Source organism: Rhineura floridana, chromosome 1 (genome assembly GCF_030035675.1).
Source record: "Rhineura floridana isolate rRhiFlo1 chromosome 1, rRhiFlo1.hap2, whole genome shotgun sequence".
In the NCBI taxonomy this organism is placed as follows: Eukaryota; Metazoa; Chordata; class Lepidosauria; order Squamata; family Rhineuridae; genus Rhineura; species Rhineura floridana.
Genome location: NC_084480.1, coordinates 75,787,232 through 75,809,109, shown reverse-complemented (window position 1 = coordinate 75,809,109; position 21,878 = coordinate 75,787,232). Strand labels below are relative to the sequence as shown.

The 21,878-nt window shown below is 42.0% G+C and overlaps 1 protein-coding gene across 3 annotated transcripts in view; it reads left to right on the top strand.

Moving 5' to 3' along the window:
• TRIM36 (tripartite motif containing 36) overlaps nucleotides 1-21,878 on the top strand; it is a 92,435-nt gene that overhangs the window by 50,421 nt on the left and 20,136 nt on the right. For all 3 annotated transcript variants that reach the window (XM_061624256.1, XM_061624275.1, XM_061624266.1), the window contains exon 2: nucleotides 1,708-1,945. In XM_061624256.1, coding sequence (XP_061480240.1) covers nucleotides 1,708-1,945 — 238 coding nt within the window. The remainder of the gene's footprint in view (nucleotides 1-1,707; nucleotides 1,946-21,878) is intronic.

Below are 21,878 nucleotides of genomic sequence, written 5' to 3'. Positions count from 1 at the left end.
GTTTGACAATAAACTATTATATGGGCTGTATGTATTTATACATCTGCAGTGTGTGTATGTGTGTGTATGGAGTCTTTCCAACACCCCTGTGAGGTAGGGTTGGAAACCAAGGCAGCTCACAACAAGAAATAAAGCCATTTAAAATCCAATAACCATAAAAACAAGTGTAAACAGTTGCAAAACAGTATAAAGTGGCATGATTAGGAATTTTGGGTTGTGTGAATGAAGTTGCTTATTACTTGAGGTTGCATTTCTGTCCCTGTTTGAGTAAGCCCCATTGAATACGCTGGGACTTGCTTCTGAATAAATAAATTTATGATTGCACTATAAATATCTTTACAGTTTGTGTAAATAATAAATATAGTTGATAGTTATGCTTATATAAATATTTCTTCATTTATCATATTTTTGGTTTTGGTTAGGAATCCTGACTGGTTGTGAGATGCTTAGTTTTTTGCCTTATAGGAATCTTGTTGTGGTTGGTATGGTATTACATTTAGGAAAGTGTTACTGCCTTCTGTATTTTTTTTTCCTATTTGCATTTCACTTATCTTTAACCTCACTCCGTTACAGCCATAGAAGCAACAGCAGCATATGCAAGATAATTAACTCCCATTAGTGATAAGAACAAGAATTTATAATTATTATTTCAATTAAAACAAGAGGCTTATCAATGCTTTGAAGAGGACCAGATATTTATTTTCTTTCTGAGCCCAGGACTGGGTCTTTCATGATGCCCGGTGTGTGTGTGTGGGGGGGGGGGAGCAGGAGAGTAGTCGATAAGACAGACATCCTGGCATTGATAATCGAATTAGCAAGGTATGTGTGGGGTTGTTGTACACTTCCAGGCTCAGTTTCATTTTGAGTATGGAGGTGGAACCTGTGTAGATGTGGTTATCAAAGGGAGAAGAAATTTTGAGTTAAGCAAAGCTCTGCTTTTATAAAACCTAAGAAACATACAGTACTTTGAATGTCTGAGTGTCTGCACCAGTGGAATACTGGAGGAACTTGTAAAACTTGCTGCAACGGTATTTAGAACTGAGCATGTGGTGTGAAAGACTCCTTTTCCTAACATTTTGGCTTGTTTTTCTCTCATTGTGTATTTTAATTGTTTTTACTATATTTGTAAGCTGTGCTGAGCTCTGTTTTTAACAGCAAAAGGGCAGGATATAAATTCTCTTAATCAATAAATACTCCATAGTGTTGGAAACTAGAGTCTAGGCATTTAATGTTGCTTTAAAAAAAAAGATTTCTCACATCTTTCCCCAGTTTTTGGTGGTAATTCCTAGGCACAAAAACAAAACAACTGGACAATCCAAATATTAATATTTATAAGTTTATAAGTGACAGTTTTCCTGCTAAGTACCTGCATGTCATAAGCAGGGGTAGTCTTATACGGCAAGTATATCCCAAACTCTATATTTTAACTGGAAAAGTTGGGGGTCGTCTTATACGCCCAGTCGTCTTATACGCCAGAATATACGGTACTCACTTTCTTCCCTTTAGTTATTACATGACCATCTTGTAAAAATCAGCCTCACTTTCTGGACACTGCACCTCAAACAATAGTTTAATATAGTATTTTTTGTTTTTATAAAAAAAGCGATGTGATTGAAATGCCAAATGAAATGGGTATACATATTTTGTTTGATATGCAGGTGTCTTCCTGCTGTGTAATGTTTTCATTCTTATGTTGTTTGCTTACAGGTTACCATTAAGAATATAGAACGAGAGCTCATTTGCCCAGCATGCAAGGAGTTATTTACCCATCCACTTATTCTTCCTTGTCAACACAGTATCTGCCACAAATGTGTAAAAGAAATTCTCTATTTCACACTTGAAGATTCGTTCAGTGATGCTGCCTCGGAGACTTCCAATCAAAGTAGCCCTCGCAACCGGATGCATTCCCCTAGCTTGGATAGAATTGACAGGGTTAATAGATCAGGTATGTAAAAGAAACACCACTTGTTTAGTGAACTGCAATTTTTTTGTAAGTAGTCGAATAATTTTTTAAAAATTGCAATATTCCTTCTTGTTTTGTCATTATAGTCAAAATAATGAATAGTATTTACTTTCTAATGAAGTAGAATGGATCGTATATGGAGTGGTGGCTGGGTCCATAGGGACTGTTAGGACGGAAAACAGGGAGACCAAAAGGAATGAAGCCAGAACCAATGACGGGCAGAGCCAACTAATTCAACCTTTATCTGTATCCTCCTCCCTGATGTTCTACAAGAGCAATACTGAGACTGAGGAGGAGGAAGCTGACACGCACTGGCTGGCTATAAGTAAAAAGGCAGGCCTGTGGAAACTGGCTGGGGGCAGACTGAAGTTAGTGGGACAGTGCTCTGATTAACCTAATTAACCAGTTTCCACTGTATATATGTATATTCTAGTAAGGTGTGATTTGGTTTACATTACCTAGAATTAACTTTGCTATCAACATACTATGTTGATATAATTTCCAGGCTTTTAGAGCACCTTGCAATCTTGGGTTTGTCTGCATTCTTCATTAATTCTTCATTAATTATCCCAAGAAAGTGTGGGTAAGATCATGGCTTTAGTCCCCCATTCATTTCTATACTCAGCTACATCTGGTTACTTTTGTGATGTTGGAATTCTTCACAAAACCAATTAAAATTGCCAAATGCGTTTTAGAAACATATCAGGTCAGACAATTTACTTGTCTAGTGTTTGTCTCTAGACAACAGTATTGTCTACTCTGATTTGAAACATCTTTCCCGGTTCTGAGGCGTAGGTCTTTTCCATCACCTTCTGCCTGGTCTTTTAAACTGGATATTTCAGGGTTTGAATGTGAGACCTCTACATGCAAAGCATGTGTTCTACCACTGAGCTATAGTCCCTCTCTTGCAATAGCATACTTTCATGTACTTTCTGTAAGTTGAAGTTCTAACATAGCTGAAACTAAATGTTGCTATCGTACTGGGGTAGATTCCATAACTGGAATACTTTGTGTTTTCGAAATGGCTTAGGTGACACTTGTATATATGAAACTTACTTAATAAATATATGTGTGCAATTGCTGTTATAATAAAAGCACCTATGAAGGCCTATGAACTATTTGGCTATTTAGCTAGTTGTGCCTGTATTTGGATATAGAGTTACAACTGATCTCCTTATGTCAACTAAGTATGAGGTTCATTTGATTAACTATGACAATCATATTATAATTAACTAATAATAAATGCTTCAAATGGCAGCGATTATTTTCTGTAGATAATAAATAATTAAATAAATTCTGTACTAAAAATAACTCCCATCTTCAATTGGAGACATCGAGAGCTTACTGTTACTATTAATGGACATAATGAAATCCAGATTTTCCCCCTACCCCAAGCCCCAATTGTGCAGCCTGATCTGATAGTTGTTTACTCAAAAGTAAGTCCCATCAAGCACAATGGAACTTACTCCCAAGTAAGTGTACATGCAGTTACACCCTAAGCCACTTTTCTGTTGTGCAGTGGGAAGAAGCACAGCTAATACGTTATCTTTAGTATCTCATAGTAAACCAGCTTCTAAAACTAATTCTCTGTTCATTGTTTACAGCCTCACAGAGGAGGTCTCTTGGGTGGAGAGGTAGAAATGCTTCACTTTTGTATGGCAGTAGATAGTATTTGATAGTACTTGGACCTTACAATAAATATTGCCTATACTTCTCTTAAATAAAAGTGGTCAAGTCCAAGCTTAACGGGTGGAAAAAGATAGTATTACTGAGGAAATATTACTTTCATTTTTGTGGAACAAGTATAAAGGTCAACTGGATTCAAGTTTGCAACTTGGTACCTCTTATTGCATGATCTAAAAACTACCTATACTACTAACTTTCATACAAATAAAATAATAACCCTTAGAAAATACTGTAATTGCCGTACAATTCTATATGTGTCTACTAAGGAGTAAGTTCTACTGAATTCGTTAGGGCTTACTCCTGGATAAGTGTATTGCAGCCCCAGGGAAGGGGGAGGGGAGCATGCTAGCCTGGAGAAGGCTAGGTTTCTTACAACACCTAACTATGATTTAACATTGTGTGTGAACATAGACTTTGCTTGGCATGGCTGCCATTGCTGCACCAGAAATTAGGGTGTTACGAATTCTTCTCAAAACAAGAGAAATGCTTGTTCAGTCTCCCCTTCCCATGAAAGACTGACAGAAGTGCTTTGGATTTCATTGACATTAAATGTTGTGCTTGAAAATATAGACAGATGCCAAAATGTTTTCATTGCTTATATATTCTGGCCTTTTTTTAAGGCAGGTTGTTTTTGATGAGGAATGCTTTCCACAAGGATATGAATGGAGCTGAAAAAGGATTCCAAAGCTAAATTGATGAGTAAAATTTGCCTTAAAGGAAAACAATATTGACATAATGAAAATAAAGGTTTCTCAAAGTTTTTAATTCCTAAGCTGCATCTAAATCCCTGGCTATATAAAAAATCCTTAAGAAAAGATTTTATCTGAAGAGAGCAGGCATTCCTTTATGAACTTAATACATGAATCCAGTTGACTGGAAAACATTGTTTTGCTTAAAAACACACCCCATGTTCTTCATTATGCTGGTGATGCTGTTTATTAAAAAAATATAAGTTGAATTAAAGATGTGTTATCCCTTTTCGAGTTTTTCTGGCATTTGTTGTAGTAAATCATTCTTTTAAACAGTGAGAATGTTTTCTCTTGAGCAAAAAACCTGTTGTGGAGGTGGGAAAGCTCTGTCACATGAAGCTCATTGCATGTGTGTAAAAGGGAATGCAGGATTGCAGTAATCTGTATTACTTTTGTTAGTCATGTGGGAAGAAGAATAAGGTAGGAAAGGACCTATTTTCAACAACAACAACAAAAGTTACCAAGTTCTGCATTTATATTTACATGAAGGAAAGCAGTGGGCAGAATAACGGTTTGCCCATATTTTCATTTCTTTTAAAAAATGTTTGTATACTGCTTTTCTCATAACATTTCAAAAAGTTTACAACAAAATTCATGATAAAATAATAATAAAACAAGTGAAACACAAAGCCACTGGCAGCAAAAAGTGGTCTAAATTATAGTAAACAGAACAAGGCAGTAAAGCTGTAATAGCCAAAACTCTGGAATTTTGTTTAAAAGGTCTTAATTTGTTGCCTGAATTATAAAAGAATTGGTGCCAGCCAAACCTGCCTGCTGAAGGGAAGGCATTTGAAAAGCTCCCTTCCTGGTTGCCACCTACTTAACCTCTTGAAGGTTGGAGCACCTGAGTATATATGACATAGTGTCAATACTCATAAATTCCAAGTAGGTCCATATGAGAGAAGGCAGTCTTTCAAATACCCAGGTCTCAAGCTGCTTAGGACTTTAAAGGTTGAAACTAGCATCTCGAATTGGTCTTGGAAACAGGGAGTCAATGAAGGTCTTTTAACACATATGTAGTATGATCTGGCATGCCCTATTTAAAAATAGGGCTACTGTGTTCTGAACTAGCTGAAATTCCTGAACTCTGATCCACTGGATATGAAATAAGCTTAAGAGGGGTTGCCATATTAGTCTGCAGCAGAACTAGCCAATGTGGGGCCCTCGAGATGTTTTTCAACAACTTGATACAACTGACATCTTTTCCCATTGGCCATGCTGGCTGGGGCTGATAGGAGTTGTAGTTCAAAACATCTGGAAGATACTATGCTGCATAGCTGTGTTCTGCAACAAAATGTCCTGTGACAGTTAAAGTCTAATGAATTTATTTATTATGGCATAAGGTTTTGTAGAATAAAATCCTCTTCATCTTTAAAGTGCCACAGACTCTTCATGGTTTTTGGATATGAAATATGATTGAAGGAAAGAAGGCAAGCATAGCTTGATCAATTCATAGTAGCATCATATTTTTCCATCAACTTCATTTTATTGTCAAAAGCAAATTATGAAGCACGGGCAAGTAACCATTTGCTTCTCTACTAAAAGTAGAGGTTTGCCAATTCTGTTAGTGCTTTATAATGTCTAAATACATATACAGTGCCTTGTGACAGTAATCAGACCCCTGACCAATGCTCTCATATTACTGAATTACAAATGGTACATTGTAATTTCGTTCTCTATGATATGTTATTTTGAAACACTGAAACTCAAAATCAATTATTGTAAGGTGACATTGGTTTTATGCTGGGAAATGTTTATAAGAAACATAAAAAACTGAAACCTGTTGCTTGCATAAGTATTCAACCCCCACACATTAATATTTGGTAGAGCCACCTTTCTCTGCAACAACAGCTTTAAGTCTTTTGGGGTAGGTATGTAACAGCTTTGTACACAATGTCAGAGGGAATTTGGCCCATTCTTCTTCGTAGATTCACTCCAGGACGTTCAGATTGGTTGGATATCCCTTCTGGACCGCAATTTTCAAAGAGCGCCACAGATTCTCAATGGGATTGAGATCAGAACTTTGACTGGACCACTGTAGGACATTCACTTTTTTGTTCTTGAGCCACTCCAATGTTGCTTTGGCCTTGTGCTTGGGATCATTGTCCTGCTGAAAAGTGAATTTCCTCCCAAGCTTCAGTTTTTTAGTGGACTGAAGTAGGTTCTGTTGCAGTGTTTCCCTGTATTTTGCTCTATCCATTCTTCCTTCAATTTTAACAAGACGCCCAGTCCCTGCTAATGAGCAGCATCCCCACAGCATGATGCTGCTACCACCATTCACTGTAGGGATGGTGTGTCTTGAGGCATGGGCAGTGTTAGGTTTATGCCACACATAGCGTTTTGAGTTTTGGGCAAAAAGCTCTATCTTGGTCTCATCTGACCACAAAACCTTTTCCCACATCGCAGCTGGGGCACTCTCATGCTTTCTGGCAAACTCCAGACATGCTTTCAGATGGTACTTTTTGAGTAATGACTTCCTTCTTGCCACCCTCCCATACAGGCCAGTGTTATGCAGAGCTCTTGATAGGGTTGACTGGTGCACCATTACTCCACTCCTGGCCACTGAACTCTGTAGCTCCTTCCAAGTGATTGTTGGTCTCTCTCTGGGTTCTCTCACAAGTCTCCTTGTTTGAGTGCTGAGTTTTGAAGGACGGCCTTTTCTTGGCAGTGCCTGGGGTGTGTGATGCAGCTTCCACTTCCTGATTATTGATTCAGCTGTGCTCGTTGGGATATCCAAACACTTGGATGTTATTTTGTACCCTTTTCCTAATCTATGCATTTATATGACATTATCTCTCACTTCTGTAGAATGCTCTTTGTCTTAATTTTCCTTCAGATTCACAGCCTGACCAATGATCCTTCAACAGTGGGGTTTTTATCCTGACAGTGTGACTGCAACTTCAATAGTTCACAGGTGGAGGCTAATGGTAAGGTAATTGTGTCCTCTACAGAGCAATTTCTTTAATCTGTGTAAACTGGGAACTTCCACAGCACAGGGGTTGAATACTTAAGCAAGCAATGTTTCATTTTTTTATGTTTCTTACAAACATTTCCCAACATAAAACCAATGTCACCTTACAATAATTGATTTTGAGCTTGTGTTTCAAAATAAAATATACAGAACAAAATTTGTAATTCAGTAATATGAGAGCATTGGTCAGGAGTCTGATTACATTTGCAAAGTACTGTATATTTAAAAACCTGGACTCCTTTGCAGCTGTGTAAATGAGAGTAAAATACTATATAAAAACTTAGTCCAAGCAAAGCTAACTAGACTACATGAAAAGGGATGGAACATCTTAGATTTCTTGTATTTACTAATCATCAGCATGGTGTCACTAGTATATACATAAAATCATGCTTTCATTATCATACTTTTTCTTATTTTTAACTAATTGATGTAAAGGCCACAGTTCTATCTATCACTCTATTTTGACTTGAACTATAAGGTTCATACCTGTCAATACTTCAAAAGTATGCTACTGGCTAAGCATTTCAGAAAGTATTGTTTAAACTTGACCACTGCATCATATTTATTAAAAATTAATTTGGATGTTGTTTTTTATATTTGTCTCCTTAATTGTCATTTTAAATAGTGAATGGTTTGAATTCAAGTGACATTAGTTGCCTGTTGTACTAGTCAACATAGGACTAGGATGCTTCTGTGGCATCTGCTTTTAACTGCATGTTGCATGTTACATTCTCCTTTTATTTTACTTAAAGATCCAGCTTATTTAATGTCTGTGTATAATGTACTACAATAATTTATTGCATGTATGCCGTGTTGCAGGGCATGTGGTTTTTAAGATTAAACTCGCTCCACATAAAAGCGTGCTTTGGCATTCTGTGGTAGAATATAATGCATTCATCACTATAACTGCATATTTTTCTATGAATCCAAAGAAACCTTTCTGAAGGTTTTCTGGAGTGCAGTCTGGGATGAGCTGCTTTCATCGCTTTACCCTTGATAATTCACAGAAATGGAGTTTTGAGTCCTGATGTGTACATACAGCCAAAGAAAATAAAGAACAATTTTCTACCAAAATATTTCATATGGCCAATTCTCTGATAATTATAGGGTTGGATCCAAATATCCCTTGGGTTAGGGTTAGAGGGATCCTCTGGATACATCCTAATATTCTTAGAATACAGATTTTGAACTAGGAAAGAGTTCTGCTGGTTTATACTTGGCATGTTTTATCCAACTCATCTGGAGGTAGTCTCTCTGTGGCTATGTTACTACTAGGTGCTGGGCTATACGTTTCCTCTGTCTGTAGGGTTGCTGCACAGTCACAGAATCTGATCCTGAATTTATTTTATTATTTATTTGGACAACTTATATACCACTAATACTTAAACAAATCTCTGTGGCTTACAACATAGATTTAAGACATCTTAAATTTCAAAAAATTCAGATAAGTTTTGCATTCTATAAGGCACAACTAAATAGAGCATCCTCTTTAGCATAAAAATTAGGTACAAAGTCAAAGGAAAATTCCACAGTGTAAAACAAGGTAAACAATTTATCCTCTAAGCAGCAGAAATCAGAATATTACATATGAAAACCAACTAAAAATTATAACATCCACATTTTTATATAACATGGTTGATCTAACTACAGCTTAAAATACATCCCATTCAGTTTTAATTAAGCATAACTGTTCATGATCAACACACTCATATCAATCAAACATACAAACACTTTAAATCAATATACTCAACCTTACTATTCTAGCACACCCTCAATCCACACTCCAATAGCTCCCATAGTTCAGTCTCACATCCTTAATCAACAACCTTCTCACATGTCTACCCTCACATGTCGGGACAAATACTGACTAGCAAGCAATACATAAGCATCCTTCTAAATAAAACATACATTCCAAGCACCCCCCATTGTCTCTCACTCGGGGAGAGTGGAATCTATCCTCAGTAGCAGACTCTTAATGTGAAGGGTATAGAAATCACTTTTCCCAACTTTCTAACAGACTAGGCAATGACACTTCACCTATCCCCCTCCAACAAGAAAAGTAGGGGGAAATACTGTAAATATGAATGCCTCATATAAATACCACTCATTGCTGTCATCTCTCATCTGAGGGACCAAAAGCTGTTCCAATATCAGCTGTCACCCTAGGAAGAGATAGGAATAGGTACTTCCAAATTAATCTGCAACATGTCCATAGCCTCACACATTTCTTTCCACATACAGAAAGGAAAGAGAGAGAGAAGGAATTGTAGAAGCCAGTAAAATTACAATATTAGGGGGAGTAATGCCCTTGCACTTGTGGTGACCCTGTGTTGCCCAGCTGATTATAATGAGCAAGGTAATGTGGTTTTCAATCACTGCTTTGCTGTTCACCTATCTTTGTCCAGCATGTGCGAAGTGTAACAATGTTTTTTCCTAAAAGGGAGTGGGTAAAGTTCTTCAACACTACTTCTGTTTCAGTGAGATCTTCCTTCCTTAAGCACACTTCACATACACACACCCAGTTTTGCCCAGAGTCTTGGGGGGGCGGCAGTAGATCTGGCTAAAGAGCTCCAGTCCTGTTGCCTAGTTGATGATAATGAGCAAGGTAATGAGGCTTTCAATCACAGTGGGTTGCCCACCTCCAGCATGTGCAAGACGTAATTATGATTTTCCTAAATCCAACTCAGGATCATCATTTTCAGTCTGAATCACATGGTCTTTGTAGATGGCATTGAGATATGCTTCTTCAGATAGAAAGTCCACAGGATCTTCTGCAAAAGCCATAGAACTGCAAGGCATCTGCACTCCTCTCAGCTTGCTTTGGAGTAAAATTCTTAGGCAGAAAAGCTCTGTCCCAGAAATACGTCCTGAAGAGCTTTGACACCCTTAGACCCCAAGTTTTGTTGTTTAATCATAACAGTTCTATTTTCTGAAAGAATGGCTAAAGTTTGGAAAGTGGCAGAAATGCATACATTCAGTCAGTTTGACTGCATGATGGAAGGCAAAAGAGCACAAATTTTAGAAATGAATGACTCCTGTTCATTGAATATATGTTATGTGCCTTCAAGTCGACTATGACTTATGGCGACCCTATGAATCAGTGACCTCCAAGAGCATCTGTTGTGAACCACCCTGTTCAGATCTTGTAAGTTCAGGTCTGTGGCTTCCTTTATGGAATCAATCCATCTCTTGTTTGGCCTTCCTCTTTTTCTACTCCCTTCTGTTTTCCCCAGCATTATTGTCTTTTCTAGTGAATCATGTCTTCTCATGATGTGTCCAAAGTAGGATAACCTCAGTTTCATCATTTTAGCTTCTAGTGACAGTTCTGGTTTAATTTGTTCTAACACCCAATATTTGTCTTTTTCGCAGTCCATGGTATGCGCAAAGCTCTCCTCCAACACCACATTTCAAATGAGTGGATTTTTCTCTTATCTGCTTTTTTCACTGTCCAACTTTCACATCCATACATAGAGATCGGGAATACCATGGTCTGAATGATCCTGACTTTGGTGTTCAGTGATACATCTTTGGAATATATGATAAATAGATACAGTATGGATACTGATGAATAGCTTCTAATATAGTAAGAATATACTTTCAGAACTGTATTAATTGGCAATGAATTGATTTGTATATATACTGAAAAATGGTATTTATTTTAGTATTAAGTCAAATATATAATTTTTGGTGTGTTAAAATTATCACAAATATTTTTGGGGGGAAGGAAATAGAATCATAGAGCTATGGAGAAAGCATAAACAGAGAAATCTCAGAAACCACAAAGCTTTCCATATCCGACACATCTTCCTGATTTGTTCTGATAGTATATGCCATTTACTTCAGTGTTTATATCCTTCCATTCTCCAAATTTTTGCCAAAAATCCAAATTCTTCTAAAATCTTGATCTTCGAAACAAAAATTATGAAAAAGTGTAAAAGTTGGTTAGACTTGCATAAACCTAGTCACAGAATTTAGATTTTTGTGATATGTGAGGAGAAAGTTAGGATTTTCTCTTGGCACAGAGAACTTGTATCAAGAGTTTAATATTTAGCATTTGAAGAGGGCTCTGTTCCAGATAGGTCCAAGTTAATATTATCAATGTTGAACTAAAACCCAGTAATTAAATTGATATATGAATATTTTTCATTCTTACATAAAAGTCAGTTTGGGGTGAACAAGGCTTCCGGTATTATGGATTTAATTCCTCCAGTTGCCCAAGACAGCAGGGAACATGTGACAAACGTTTGGGCCACCAATATGCCCTTAAGCTCCTCCCTCAGTTCATTTCCTGCCTTCACCTAAGATAGTTTTTCCTGTAGCTCCTTTCTCTCTCAGCATTTATTGCTATTCTCTTTAATCCTTTCTACTTATCTTCTCCTGGTTTGCACCTTTGCCTCTCTAGCCTGCTTCCCTGTACCTCTGTTCATTAAAAAATAGAGTTCTTTGTCTTCTTGCTCTGTTCCTCCTGTCCCCTTTCCGTCCTCTTCCATGACTCCATCAAACAAGAAATCAATGAAGGCAACAAACAAGAAGGAACTTAAATGTGTTAGAGTAGTTAGGCAGGAAAGATTTTAGAAAGCCTGGTACACAAATGGATCTTGCAACTGAGATTTCTTTTAAAATAAATGAATGTCTTTTTTCAGGGGATCTTCAGAGCCCACAAAAACCTTTGGGGAGGGGCATTTATAGATTGCGGGTTAGCCACCCCACTTTAGTCTTCTTTTCCTACTTTATGGAGCAACATTTGTTCATAAAATAGGCAGTGATTGATGACCGTACATATCAGTTTGTCAGAAGAGAGGGAAGTGCGATCTCATAAGAGGTTACGAACTATCCTGCTGGCTTTTAAACTTTCACCCTCCCCCAAGATGGACTAACAGTCAAACAGTAAAAAAAAAGCAACAGGTCAAATAACATGGAGCTCAGACATTACTCTTCAGATGAATGAGATGGGTTTCCCAAAGCTATACTTGTTAGCTGCAGGGATTAATTCTCCTTCTCATGACACTTTAAATGCTAAAAACTCCCAAGCGAATAATGGGAACCCTGTCTCAGTTCACATGGATAAAGCAAATGTTGTCATGATATACCTGGACAACGAAGAAGAGTGCTCCAGCAGTTTGACTGAGGAACTGCCCACCACTAGATTTTTTAACAATGGTGATTTCTTCCTTCTGTTAGCAAGGCTGTGACTTTCCTAGGTCTGTAACTCTTGATTCCTGAACCATAGGTGATTCACTCTTTCCAGAGTCCAAGACAGCCTCCAGAGAGGTATCCTGTCCTTTCTGACTAACCGCACAATCCTAACATGTATACTCAGAAGTAAGTCCTGTTGAATTCAGTGGGGTTTACTTGCAGGTAAGTGGGGTTAGGATTGCAGCCATAGTTAGTCAGGAATGAGCTAGCTTGTTCCCGAGCAAAAAAGGTACTGGCCTGGCTCAAAAACAATACATCTCCCTCTCTCCCCCACAGAAACTACGAAAGTATTTAAGATTCTGATAGTGGGTGCTCCAGTAGTAGCATAACAAGTGTTGTCTTGCCTAATAACACTAACACCTCTCAAAAGAGCCCAGCAAGGCATAAAAAAGGAAACCAGTCCCTTAAAAAATTCCACGAGGTCACAGCTGTGGCTATCAGAGCCACCTCCACTTCATCTATCTTTGCCAGAGCCATCCTCTGGAGAGGGGAATTACTCCAGGATAAGACTTGAGAGACAAGACACTGCATAGGGTCCTAACTAGGATCCCTAAGACCTCAACATTTACACACCCCAGATGCCATTCAGTTTCTTTGTCAGGGCTACAATGGCCTCTGCAGTGGCCAGGAAGGGCCTGTGGCTCTGACACTGGAACATATACTCCACATTGCAATCAAACTTATTTTCCACACTCTTTTAAGGGTTGTTTACAGAGGAGGTTCTAAAAGAGGTCCTCGGAGAAATCAAAGAAAAGTGGCAGGTCATGCCCTCTTCTCATAAAGAGGACAAAAAGGAGCTGGGATTACTGTATTTGTCCTTTTGCTCCAACAGGAATCCTGAAATCTTAAAATAATCCGGTTAAAGATCTAGATTTTCAGCCAAACCACAAGGTCCCAGCCCACACCCAGCCATAGCTCCAGCAGATAGAGGCATCAAGGCTTCACTGGTAGGGGGTGGAGAGACAAAAGGTTTTGTCTCCCCCCCCCCCGCCCCGGCCACCTCCAGATCTAAAGACATATAAGCTATAACAAGACATGCCATTCAGCATCTACTAGTAATCAGGGTTAAAGAACCAGTTTACACTAAGGAAAGTTCTCAGGATTTCTCTGTTCTCCAGTATTTGTTGTCTTCAAACAAGTAGGAGACTGGAGGCCATCCTGGATTTGATATATGCAAAGAAATATGTCATGTATTGCAAGTTCAGGATAGAATCTTTGGACATCATCAAGGAGGCCTCCACAGTGGAAACTACCTGGCCTTTATCAACCTGATAGAGGTTTTCCTTCATATGCCTATTGTTCTTCAGCTGGGGAGCTTCCTCAGGTTTGCTTACAAACAGAACCACTTGCAGTATACTGCAATGTCTTTTGACCTGGCTTTAGCTATAAGAGGTTTCCACAGTGAGACCTACAGATTACCATAACCACCAAAGAAACATGCCTTCATGATAGACAAGGGTCACCTGCTGTCAGCCAGGAAACTCCTGCACCTGTGTGGCAGTGTTAGACACCAAGGCAGGGTTCATCTATCTCTCATAAGACATACCCCAGAGCCTCATTTCTGACATAAAACCTCCTGCTGCAAATTAGTGACCCTGGTACTCCTAACCTACATCCTGAGCCTAAATGTCTCTTCTCTGGGGTCCTTCCCTGGATACACCTATGCTGCCCCTGTAATAGTTCCTTGTACCCTTCCAAGCAGCCATAGCTCAAGATGTAGCAAAGATACTGCTCTCACCCCAGGCCATTCAATTCTTCCACTGGTGAGTATACCCCTCCAATCTAGATAAAAGTAGTTGTCACAACAGATGCAACACTATCCACTTCGGGAGCTCATTGCCAAGACTGAACAGCATAGGAGCTGTAGTCACCTCTGGAAGCCAGCCACAGCATCAGCTGACTGGAGCTCAGAGCAGTTGGTCTAGCCCTATACAACTTTCTATTTCTCTTTGCTCACCATCAGATATTGGTATAGACAATACCACAGCAAGAGATCACATGAACAGGCTGGGGGGGGGGTTCCAAGTCCTGGTCTCTCCACCTAGAGGTGGAGTCTCACCTATTTTCCCCAGGTAGCCTGCCATCAAGTGGGTTATAGCGCCATCTAGCGTCCGAAGGCAAGAATGTGTTGAAGTCAAGACCTGGGGCATCCAGCCCCTCCCACTCCAGTTCATTCTTGCCTTCGAACGAGGCGTTTGTATCTTACTTCTGTAGTGTTTAGCTAAGTTTGTGATTGAGTGTGTGGAACTGATTGGTTTTCCCTTTCCTTTCGTTCTCTTCCCTCGTTCCCCGTTTTATTTGCCTGGGACGTTTGTTGGGGGGCTTTTTCCTTTTTCCTTATTTTTTCTTCTTCCCCCTCCTCAGTCCCTTTGTTGGGGGCTCCGTCGGCTGCTGTTCCCCTGTTTGGGCTCAAGCGTCTCTTGTGACGAGTCTTGGCTGGGAGCTGCAGCTGCAGCTCCCCATCCAGCCTTATCTCCTTGCCACCACCTTCCTTGCCACCTAGGTGGCGGTGGCTTTTACTGTTAGCTGCCTCGCTGGGAGCCGCGGCTGCAGCTCCCTTTTGCAATTTTCACCGCCAGCTTTGTTCAATCCCAGGCAGTGGCGGCTTGTAATTTGCTGCTGGAGGCTGCTGCTCTTATTTTTAGCACGCAGCAGTTTGGAGCTCGCTCCTGCGGGTTCTCTTTGCAAGTTTGTTGGCAGCCTCATCGCACCAACCGCAGCCGTTAGAAGACCTCCCCCCCCCCGGCTCGCTACTGAAGCTATGAGGGGGACCGCAACTCATTCCCTCCAGCTCACTACTGCGGCCGTTTGGAGCACGTGGAGGCCGCTTTTTCCTTAGCGGCTGTGGTTTCACCCGGATTACCATTGTTAAGGGTGCAGGTGATCCCTTATGGCCGCCATTACTTTGTCTCCTTCCCGGCTGCCATTTTTTCAATTTTTCCCGCCCTTTTCAGCGGGCGCCATTTTGTTTTGCCCTTTTTCCCGCCTTTTCTGTTCAGGCTCTGCTGGCTCCTCTTCTGTGTGACATAGTTTAGAGTTATTTAGACAATTTTTCTGCACTTTATGTTTAAAATAAAAAACGATCACAAGGCACCTCCACAGCAGCGGTTCTATACCACAGTGCATTTGGGGCTGTACATTCTCCCCCACCTGTGGGCGTGTACTGAACTTACTCCCCACACAGCTTATCTGCACAACAGCTGCACATTTGGGACTGTACATTCTCCCCCACCTGCGGGCGTGTACAGAAGTCAACTTGGCTGCACAACTGCTGCACTGTGCATTTGGGACTGTACATTCTCCCCCACCTGCGGGTGTATACTGAAGTCCCTCACCACACCGCCCCCCCACCTTTGTGCGTGTGTTGGTGATATGTACCGCATCTCTGCGTGTACAGTGGCAGATCAACAACAAGAGGCACATTCGTCTGGGGCAAAGCAACCCTGCAAGGCCTCGCATTACAAGTCTGCCCAAGGACAAACAACCCAGACTTCACTCACTCCAAGGCTGTGGCTAAAACCAAACACCTATGTAGCCACAGCACCACCAAGCAAGCACGTTACATTTCTGTTCCGCCTTCTGATGCTGCTGGCCAAGAAAGATTAACAGCCCTCTTTCATTCGCCAGCTGGGTTGTCTGAGGATGACTTTGAGGATTTTCCTACCCAGCCTGTGGACTGTCCTTCTCAACCCATTTTATCAACTGCGGCTCATATGTCTCACCAGTCTAGTGAGCCCCCTGTAGCTGTGCCTCAACAAGGTCAACCACCTGCTTCTCTACTGGGACTGCAGTTGTCTCCTGAATTCCTTTTGCAGTTGAAGGATATGTTGAGCTTCTCATTACAAGAGCAGTAGAGATCCCAAGCAACTCCGTTGATTCATACTGGAATTTTGGCTGATCCCTCCATACAGATTCCTCTCCTCCCTTCTGCCTAGAGTTCGAGACAGGTGTCGGGTCACACGGGAAGCCATAGTTCATCTTCTCAACATAGCTGCAATAGAACCTGTACCATTGGCGGAAAGAGCGGAAGGTGTTTACTCTCTCCTATTTGCAGTTCCCAAGCGAGATTTCTCATGGAGGGCGGTGTTAGACCTCAAATTTGTCAACCGTTTCATGAAGTATTGACAATTCAAAATGGAGTCCCTGGCGTCAATTATAGAAGCTCTACACGAAGGGGACTTTCTGGCTTCCATAGATCTGGAAGAGGCTTACCTCCATGTGCCTATCTGCCCTGTTCACAGACATTTCCTGCGATTTGCCTTTGGCCCCCATCATTTTCAATATTGGGCAGTGCCTTTCGGTCTCTCGTCAGCCACTTCACCAAAGTGCTGCTCACCCTGGTGGCTTACCTCCGCCTCCAGGGCGTTCATATTTACCCTTATTTGGACGATCTGCTGATTCGGGCGGGATCCAGGGACCTGGCCTGCTCTCACGTTCACTGCGCCCTCAAGGTTCTGCGCACCCACGGTTGGCTTGTCAACCTCGAGAAAAGTCAACTGCAGCCAACTCAGCGACTACAACATCTGGGAGCGATATTAGACACCATACAGGCCATGGCTTTTCTATCACCAGATTGGATTGTGGCCATCAGAGAGATGGCACTGGACTTGGCATGTCGCTCAGGTGCAGACGTAATGCTTCTGGCAAGGGCTCTGGGGGTGTTTATCTCGACTATCCACATCGTACCATGGGCTCGGCATCACACTCGACCCCTACAGTGGGCCTTGCTCCCTTTCCAACAGGACATTGCCATGTCCAACCACCGGACAATCCACCTGGATCCGTCACTGCGTGTTTCCTTCCATTGGTGGGCGACAGTCAAAAACCTCAGCAAGGGAACCTTGTTCCGAGAACCAGACAGATCTGTAATAACAACAGATGGCAGTCTTTCCAGATGGGGGTCCCACTGCAATTTCCAATTTGTTCATGGTGTCTGGTCCAGCGCGGAAGCGAGCCAGAACATCAGCTGGCTGGAACTGAGAGCAGTCCATCTGGCCCTCTGGCATTTTCAACCGATATTCCTTTTGGGCCATGTACTGATTCGAACAGACAATACCTGTGTGAAATCACATCTGAACAGGCAAGGGGGAACCAGATCAGAGTTCCTCCAGATGGAAGAGTCTCAATTGTTCGACAGGGCCGAAATACATGTATTTTCACTGAGGGCAGAACATCTCAGTGGTGTTTTGAACGTTATGGCCGACTGGCTGAGCAGACAGCAGGTGATCCTGGGAGAATGGAAGCTTCACCCTATTATGTTCAGCCTTCTCCAGTGGCGGTTTGGCATCCTCTTGGTGGACCTGTTTGCCTCCAGTCACAGTTGCCAGCTACCTCGCTACTTCTCCAGGTATCTGGACGCCAGCGTGGAATCTGTAGATGCACTGTTGACACTGTGACCGGCAGGTCTCCTATATGCCTTTCCCCTGATACCACTATTGGGCAGGACCTTGAGGAAGCTGTGACGCGAAAGGGCCCGTCTGGTCCTGATAGCCCTGTACTGGCCTCGCCTGCTGTGGTTCTTAGATCTGCTCTCCCTTTCAGTGATGGATTCTTGGATGTTGCCGCTCAGGCCAGATCTTCTCTCTCAGGGTCCGATATGGCATCCGGATCCTGAATGGCTCAGTCTGACAGCGTGGTGTTTGAACGGGGACACTTGATTCGTTCAGGACTTTCTCAGGAGGTTGTGGATACAATCCTCGCATCTAGAAAGCACTCAACCTCTTGCATCTACCAGAGCACTTGGTTTACCTTCTCTAAGTGGTGTGACTCTCAGAATGTCCAACCATCTCAGGCTACTGTACAACAGGTGCTGCAGTTTCTACATAGAGGTCTGAAGATGGGACTTAAAACAAACACCTTGCACCGCCACGCCGCCACCATATCCTCTATTCTCTCCGTTACATCTCCTAGTGTTCCTATGGGCTCACACCAACTCATCAAATGATTTTTGAAGGGAGCTGCCCTACTATCGCCGGCAGTTTGTCACCATTTTCCTTTGTGGAGTTTATTGAAGGTCCTGCAAGCCCTGCAGTGTCCTCCCTTTGAGCCCCTTCAATCTGTGCCATTAAGATTTTTGTCCTTCAAGGTCCTGTTCCTAGTGGCAGTCACCTCGGCAAGAAGAGTTTCAGAGTTGGGGGCACTGTCCTTGACCTGCCATCTCTGTGTTTTCCATAAGGACTCAGTGGTATTGTGTCTGGATCCCTCCTTCTGTCCCAAGGTCAATTCGGCATTCCACTGTAACCAGGATATTGTCCTTCCCTTGTTCCGTCTGAATCCCGTCCATCCACTGGAGAAGGCCTGGCACTCGCTAGATGTCCAGAGGGCCCTCAAGACCTGCCTGTCTCGAACCCAGGACATATGATTAACGGATTCACTGTTTGTATCCTTTCACCCTCATACTCTGGGGAAAAAGGTGGCCAGTTCTACTTTATCTTGTTGGTTGCATGCCTACATTGCATTGGCCTATGAGTTCCTTCAGCTGCCAGTGCCTCGTAAGATAACGGCGCACTCCACTAGGTCAGCAGCCACTACAGCTGCTTTCGCAACCAACACACCTCTTGCAGAGATTTGCAGAGCGGCTGTATGGTCTACTCCAGATTCCTTTATAAGGCATTACAAAATAGACCATTACGCTTCTGCCGATGCCTCTTTTGGGAGGCGTGTTCTGCAACAGGTTCTCTATGACAAGCAATCAGTAGGTAGTCCCTCCCTATTGGGGGCTGCTTTGGTACATCCCACTTGATGGCAGGCTACCTGGGGAAAATGGACCATTGGTCTCACCTGAAGGGTGATTTCCACAGGTAGCCTGCCATCACGGCCTTCCCTTTTGGAGGATTTCTGGGTATTTTATACTTTCAAATTCTCACTGTTCAGAGTTATACTATTTAAACTATTTAATCAAGTCAAGACCTTTTGGAACTGTTAAAGGAATGTAGGCTACATGTTATTATTTGGGTCAATGTTTTCCTTGCTGGTAGGCCCGTTGGCCTTTTGTGTATTTTCAGATATATCTCACTTCGGTCTTGTCATGAATGAACTGGAGTGGGAGGGGCTGGATGCCCCAGGTCTTGACTTCAACACATTATTGCTTTTGGATGCTAGATGGCGATATAACCCACTTGATGGCAGGCTACCTGTGAAAATCACCCTTCAGGTGAGACCAATGGTCCATTCTGAGCGGAGACCAAGCTTCTGTTGAGCTCAGAACAACACAACCAAGGGGTCTTCAGTGCAACTCCTTACTTTTTGATCAGACAGTAGACCCAGTGGAATGGAGCCCATTTCCATGATTGTTCCAGACCCTTTAAGAAGAGTTCAGCATATTTGCTGCCACAGCAAGCACTATACTTCTGCAGATTCTTTTCAAACCAGGTGGAACAAATGGATGCTCTCAGCTTAGCCTGACTGAAAGGCTTTTTGTATGCCTTCCCTCCCATCCCTGTCCAGAGAATAATCAGTTTGGATGAGGCCACAGTCATCCTAGTGGTCTCCTAAATGCTGGAAGGCCATGCTTTTCCGAAGCTAGCGGAGGCAGACCCTTGGTTTTTGCCCCAGTCACTGGACCTCCTTTCCCAGGGGCCCATTGTCCATCAGAACCCAGGCTAATTACACTTAGTGACATTGCTACTGCAAGGCAAGCCCTGCTACAACAAGGATATCCAGCAAAAGTAGTAAACACTATGCTAGCATCAAAGCAACGGTCGATCCTGAGAGTCTACAAAACCATGTGCTGTGTTGCACCTGCACAGGCTTTGGCTTCAAGTCAGCCAGCATGCATGAGTTTCTGAGATTTCTACAAAACTACCTTGCCATGGGACTCAAGCCTAACATGCTTCACCACCAGACTAGTGCCCATCTTGGTTCTATCTAAAGAGGGTTCCAAAGCCTCAGGATCCCATCTATGCCCACAGTACATCATGAAAGGGGCATTTCTCCTCACCATCTGGTGGTGCACAGATTTTCAAATTGAAGTCTGCATATGGCCCTCACAACACCTCCCTTTAAACCTCTGAATGATATTCCATTAAGACTGATGACCTTAAAAGTTTCCTTGTCTAATGGGAGTAACTACAGCTCACAGGATCTCAGAGCTGGGACCTCTTTCAGTCAAAGAACATCTATGGACATTTCACAGATACAAGATTGTCTTTTTAATAGATCCGGTATTCGTTCTGAAGGTTAACTCTGCCTTCCATAGGGAACAAGAGCCAATCTTGCTCACAATCAATCATCTTACTCAAGGGAGAGTCTGGTAGTAGCTGGATACTAGAAGGGGCCTACAAATGTATATTAAACAAACTCAGTCAGACTCCCTCTTTGTTTCTTTCTGCTGTAGGTCTGTGGGAAAGAAAACATCTAGCACCACATTGGCCAGATGGCTCAAAACATGCATCGTTATACAATCGTTATACAATTCGTTATACAATCGTTATACAATTCACAGCATCTCCCCAAACCTCAAAATGTCATAGCCCACTCCACCAGGACAACAGCCACTTCGGCAGCATTTTCCACTAATGATTCCCTCCTAGAAATCTGCTGGGCAGCTACATGGAAGTCCTCATCTACCTTTACTGAACATTACAGAATGGATTCCTTTGCCTGAACTGAGGCATCCTTTGGACAAAGAGTACTGCAACAAGTGCTACCTCTACATTAATACCTCTTGCTGGTCTGTATACACATTTGCAGCCCTAGGTTCAGGGAAGCGTTGTCATATCCTAATATATTGAATGCCTCAGTCATTCCAGCTGACAAAGAAATGATGGACACTTACCGTGAAGGTTCTTTCTAGTTGTGGTGAATGAGGCATCCAAGTCATATCTCAGTGGTCAACATCCCTCAAAATCTCTAGCACTTGGCAACCTCTGGCTTGTTTTGGGCCTTCTCCTGTGACGACAGGTCTGTTTCACCTATTGCAGCCATTCCTATTTATTCTAGGTTCAGGTTGTGATTTTTTTTGGTTTGGACTCTTCTCAGCACTTCTGTTTCAAGCTTTGCCATCAGCTGGAGCTGGAGGAGGAGCTTAGGGTAACATGGCTGGCCCAAATGTTTGTCACATACTCCCTGTCTTCCTGGGTGACAGGAGGAATTAAACCCCGCCAACATATTGGATGCCTCACTCACCTTAACTACAAAGAACTTTCACGGTAAGTGTCCGGTGTTCCTTTTCTATTTCTTAGTTTCAGTTGTTTCAGTTGTTTCAGTTATGCTGCAGACAAGATTTGCAGTTGTGAATGAAATTAAGCCTGCTGGGAAAGCTGATGGAATTTAGCAGCCATACTTAGTATTCAGGACATCTTTCTTATAAATG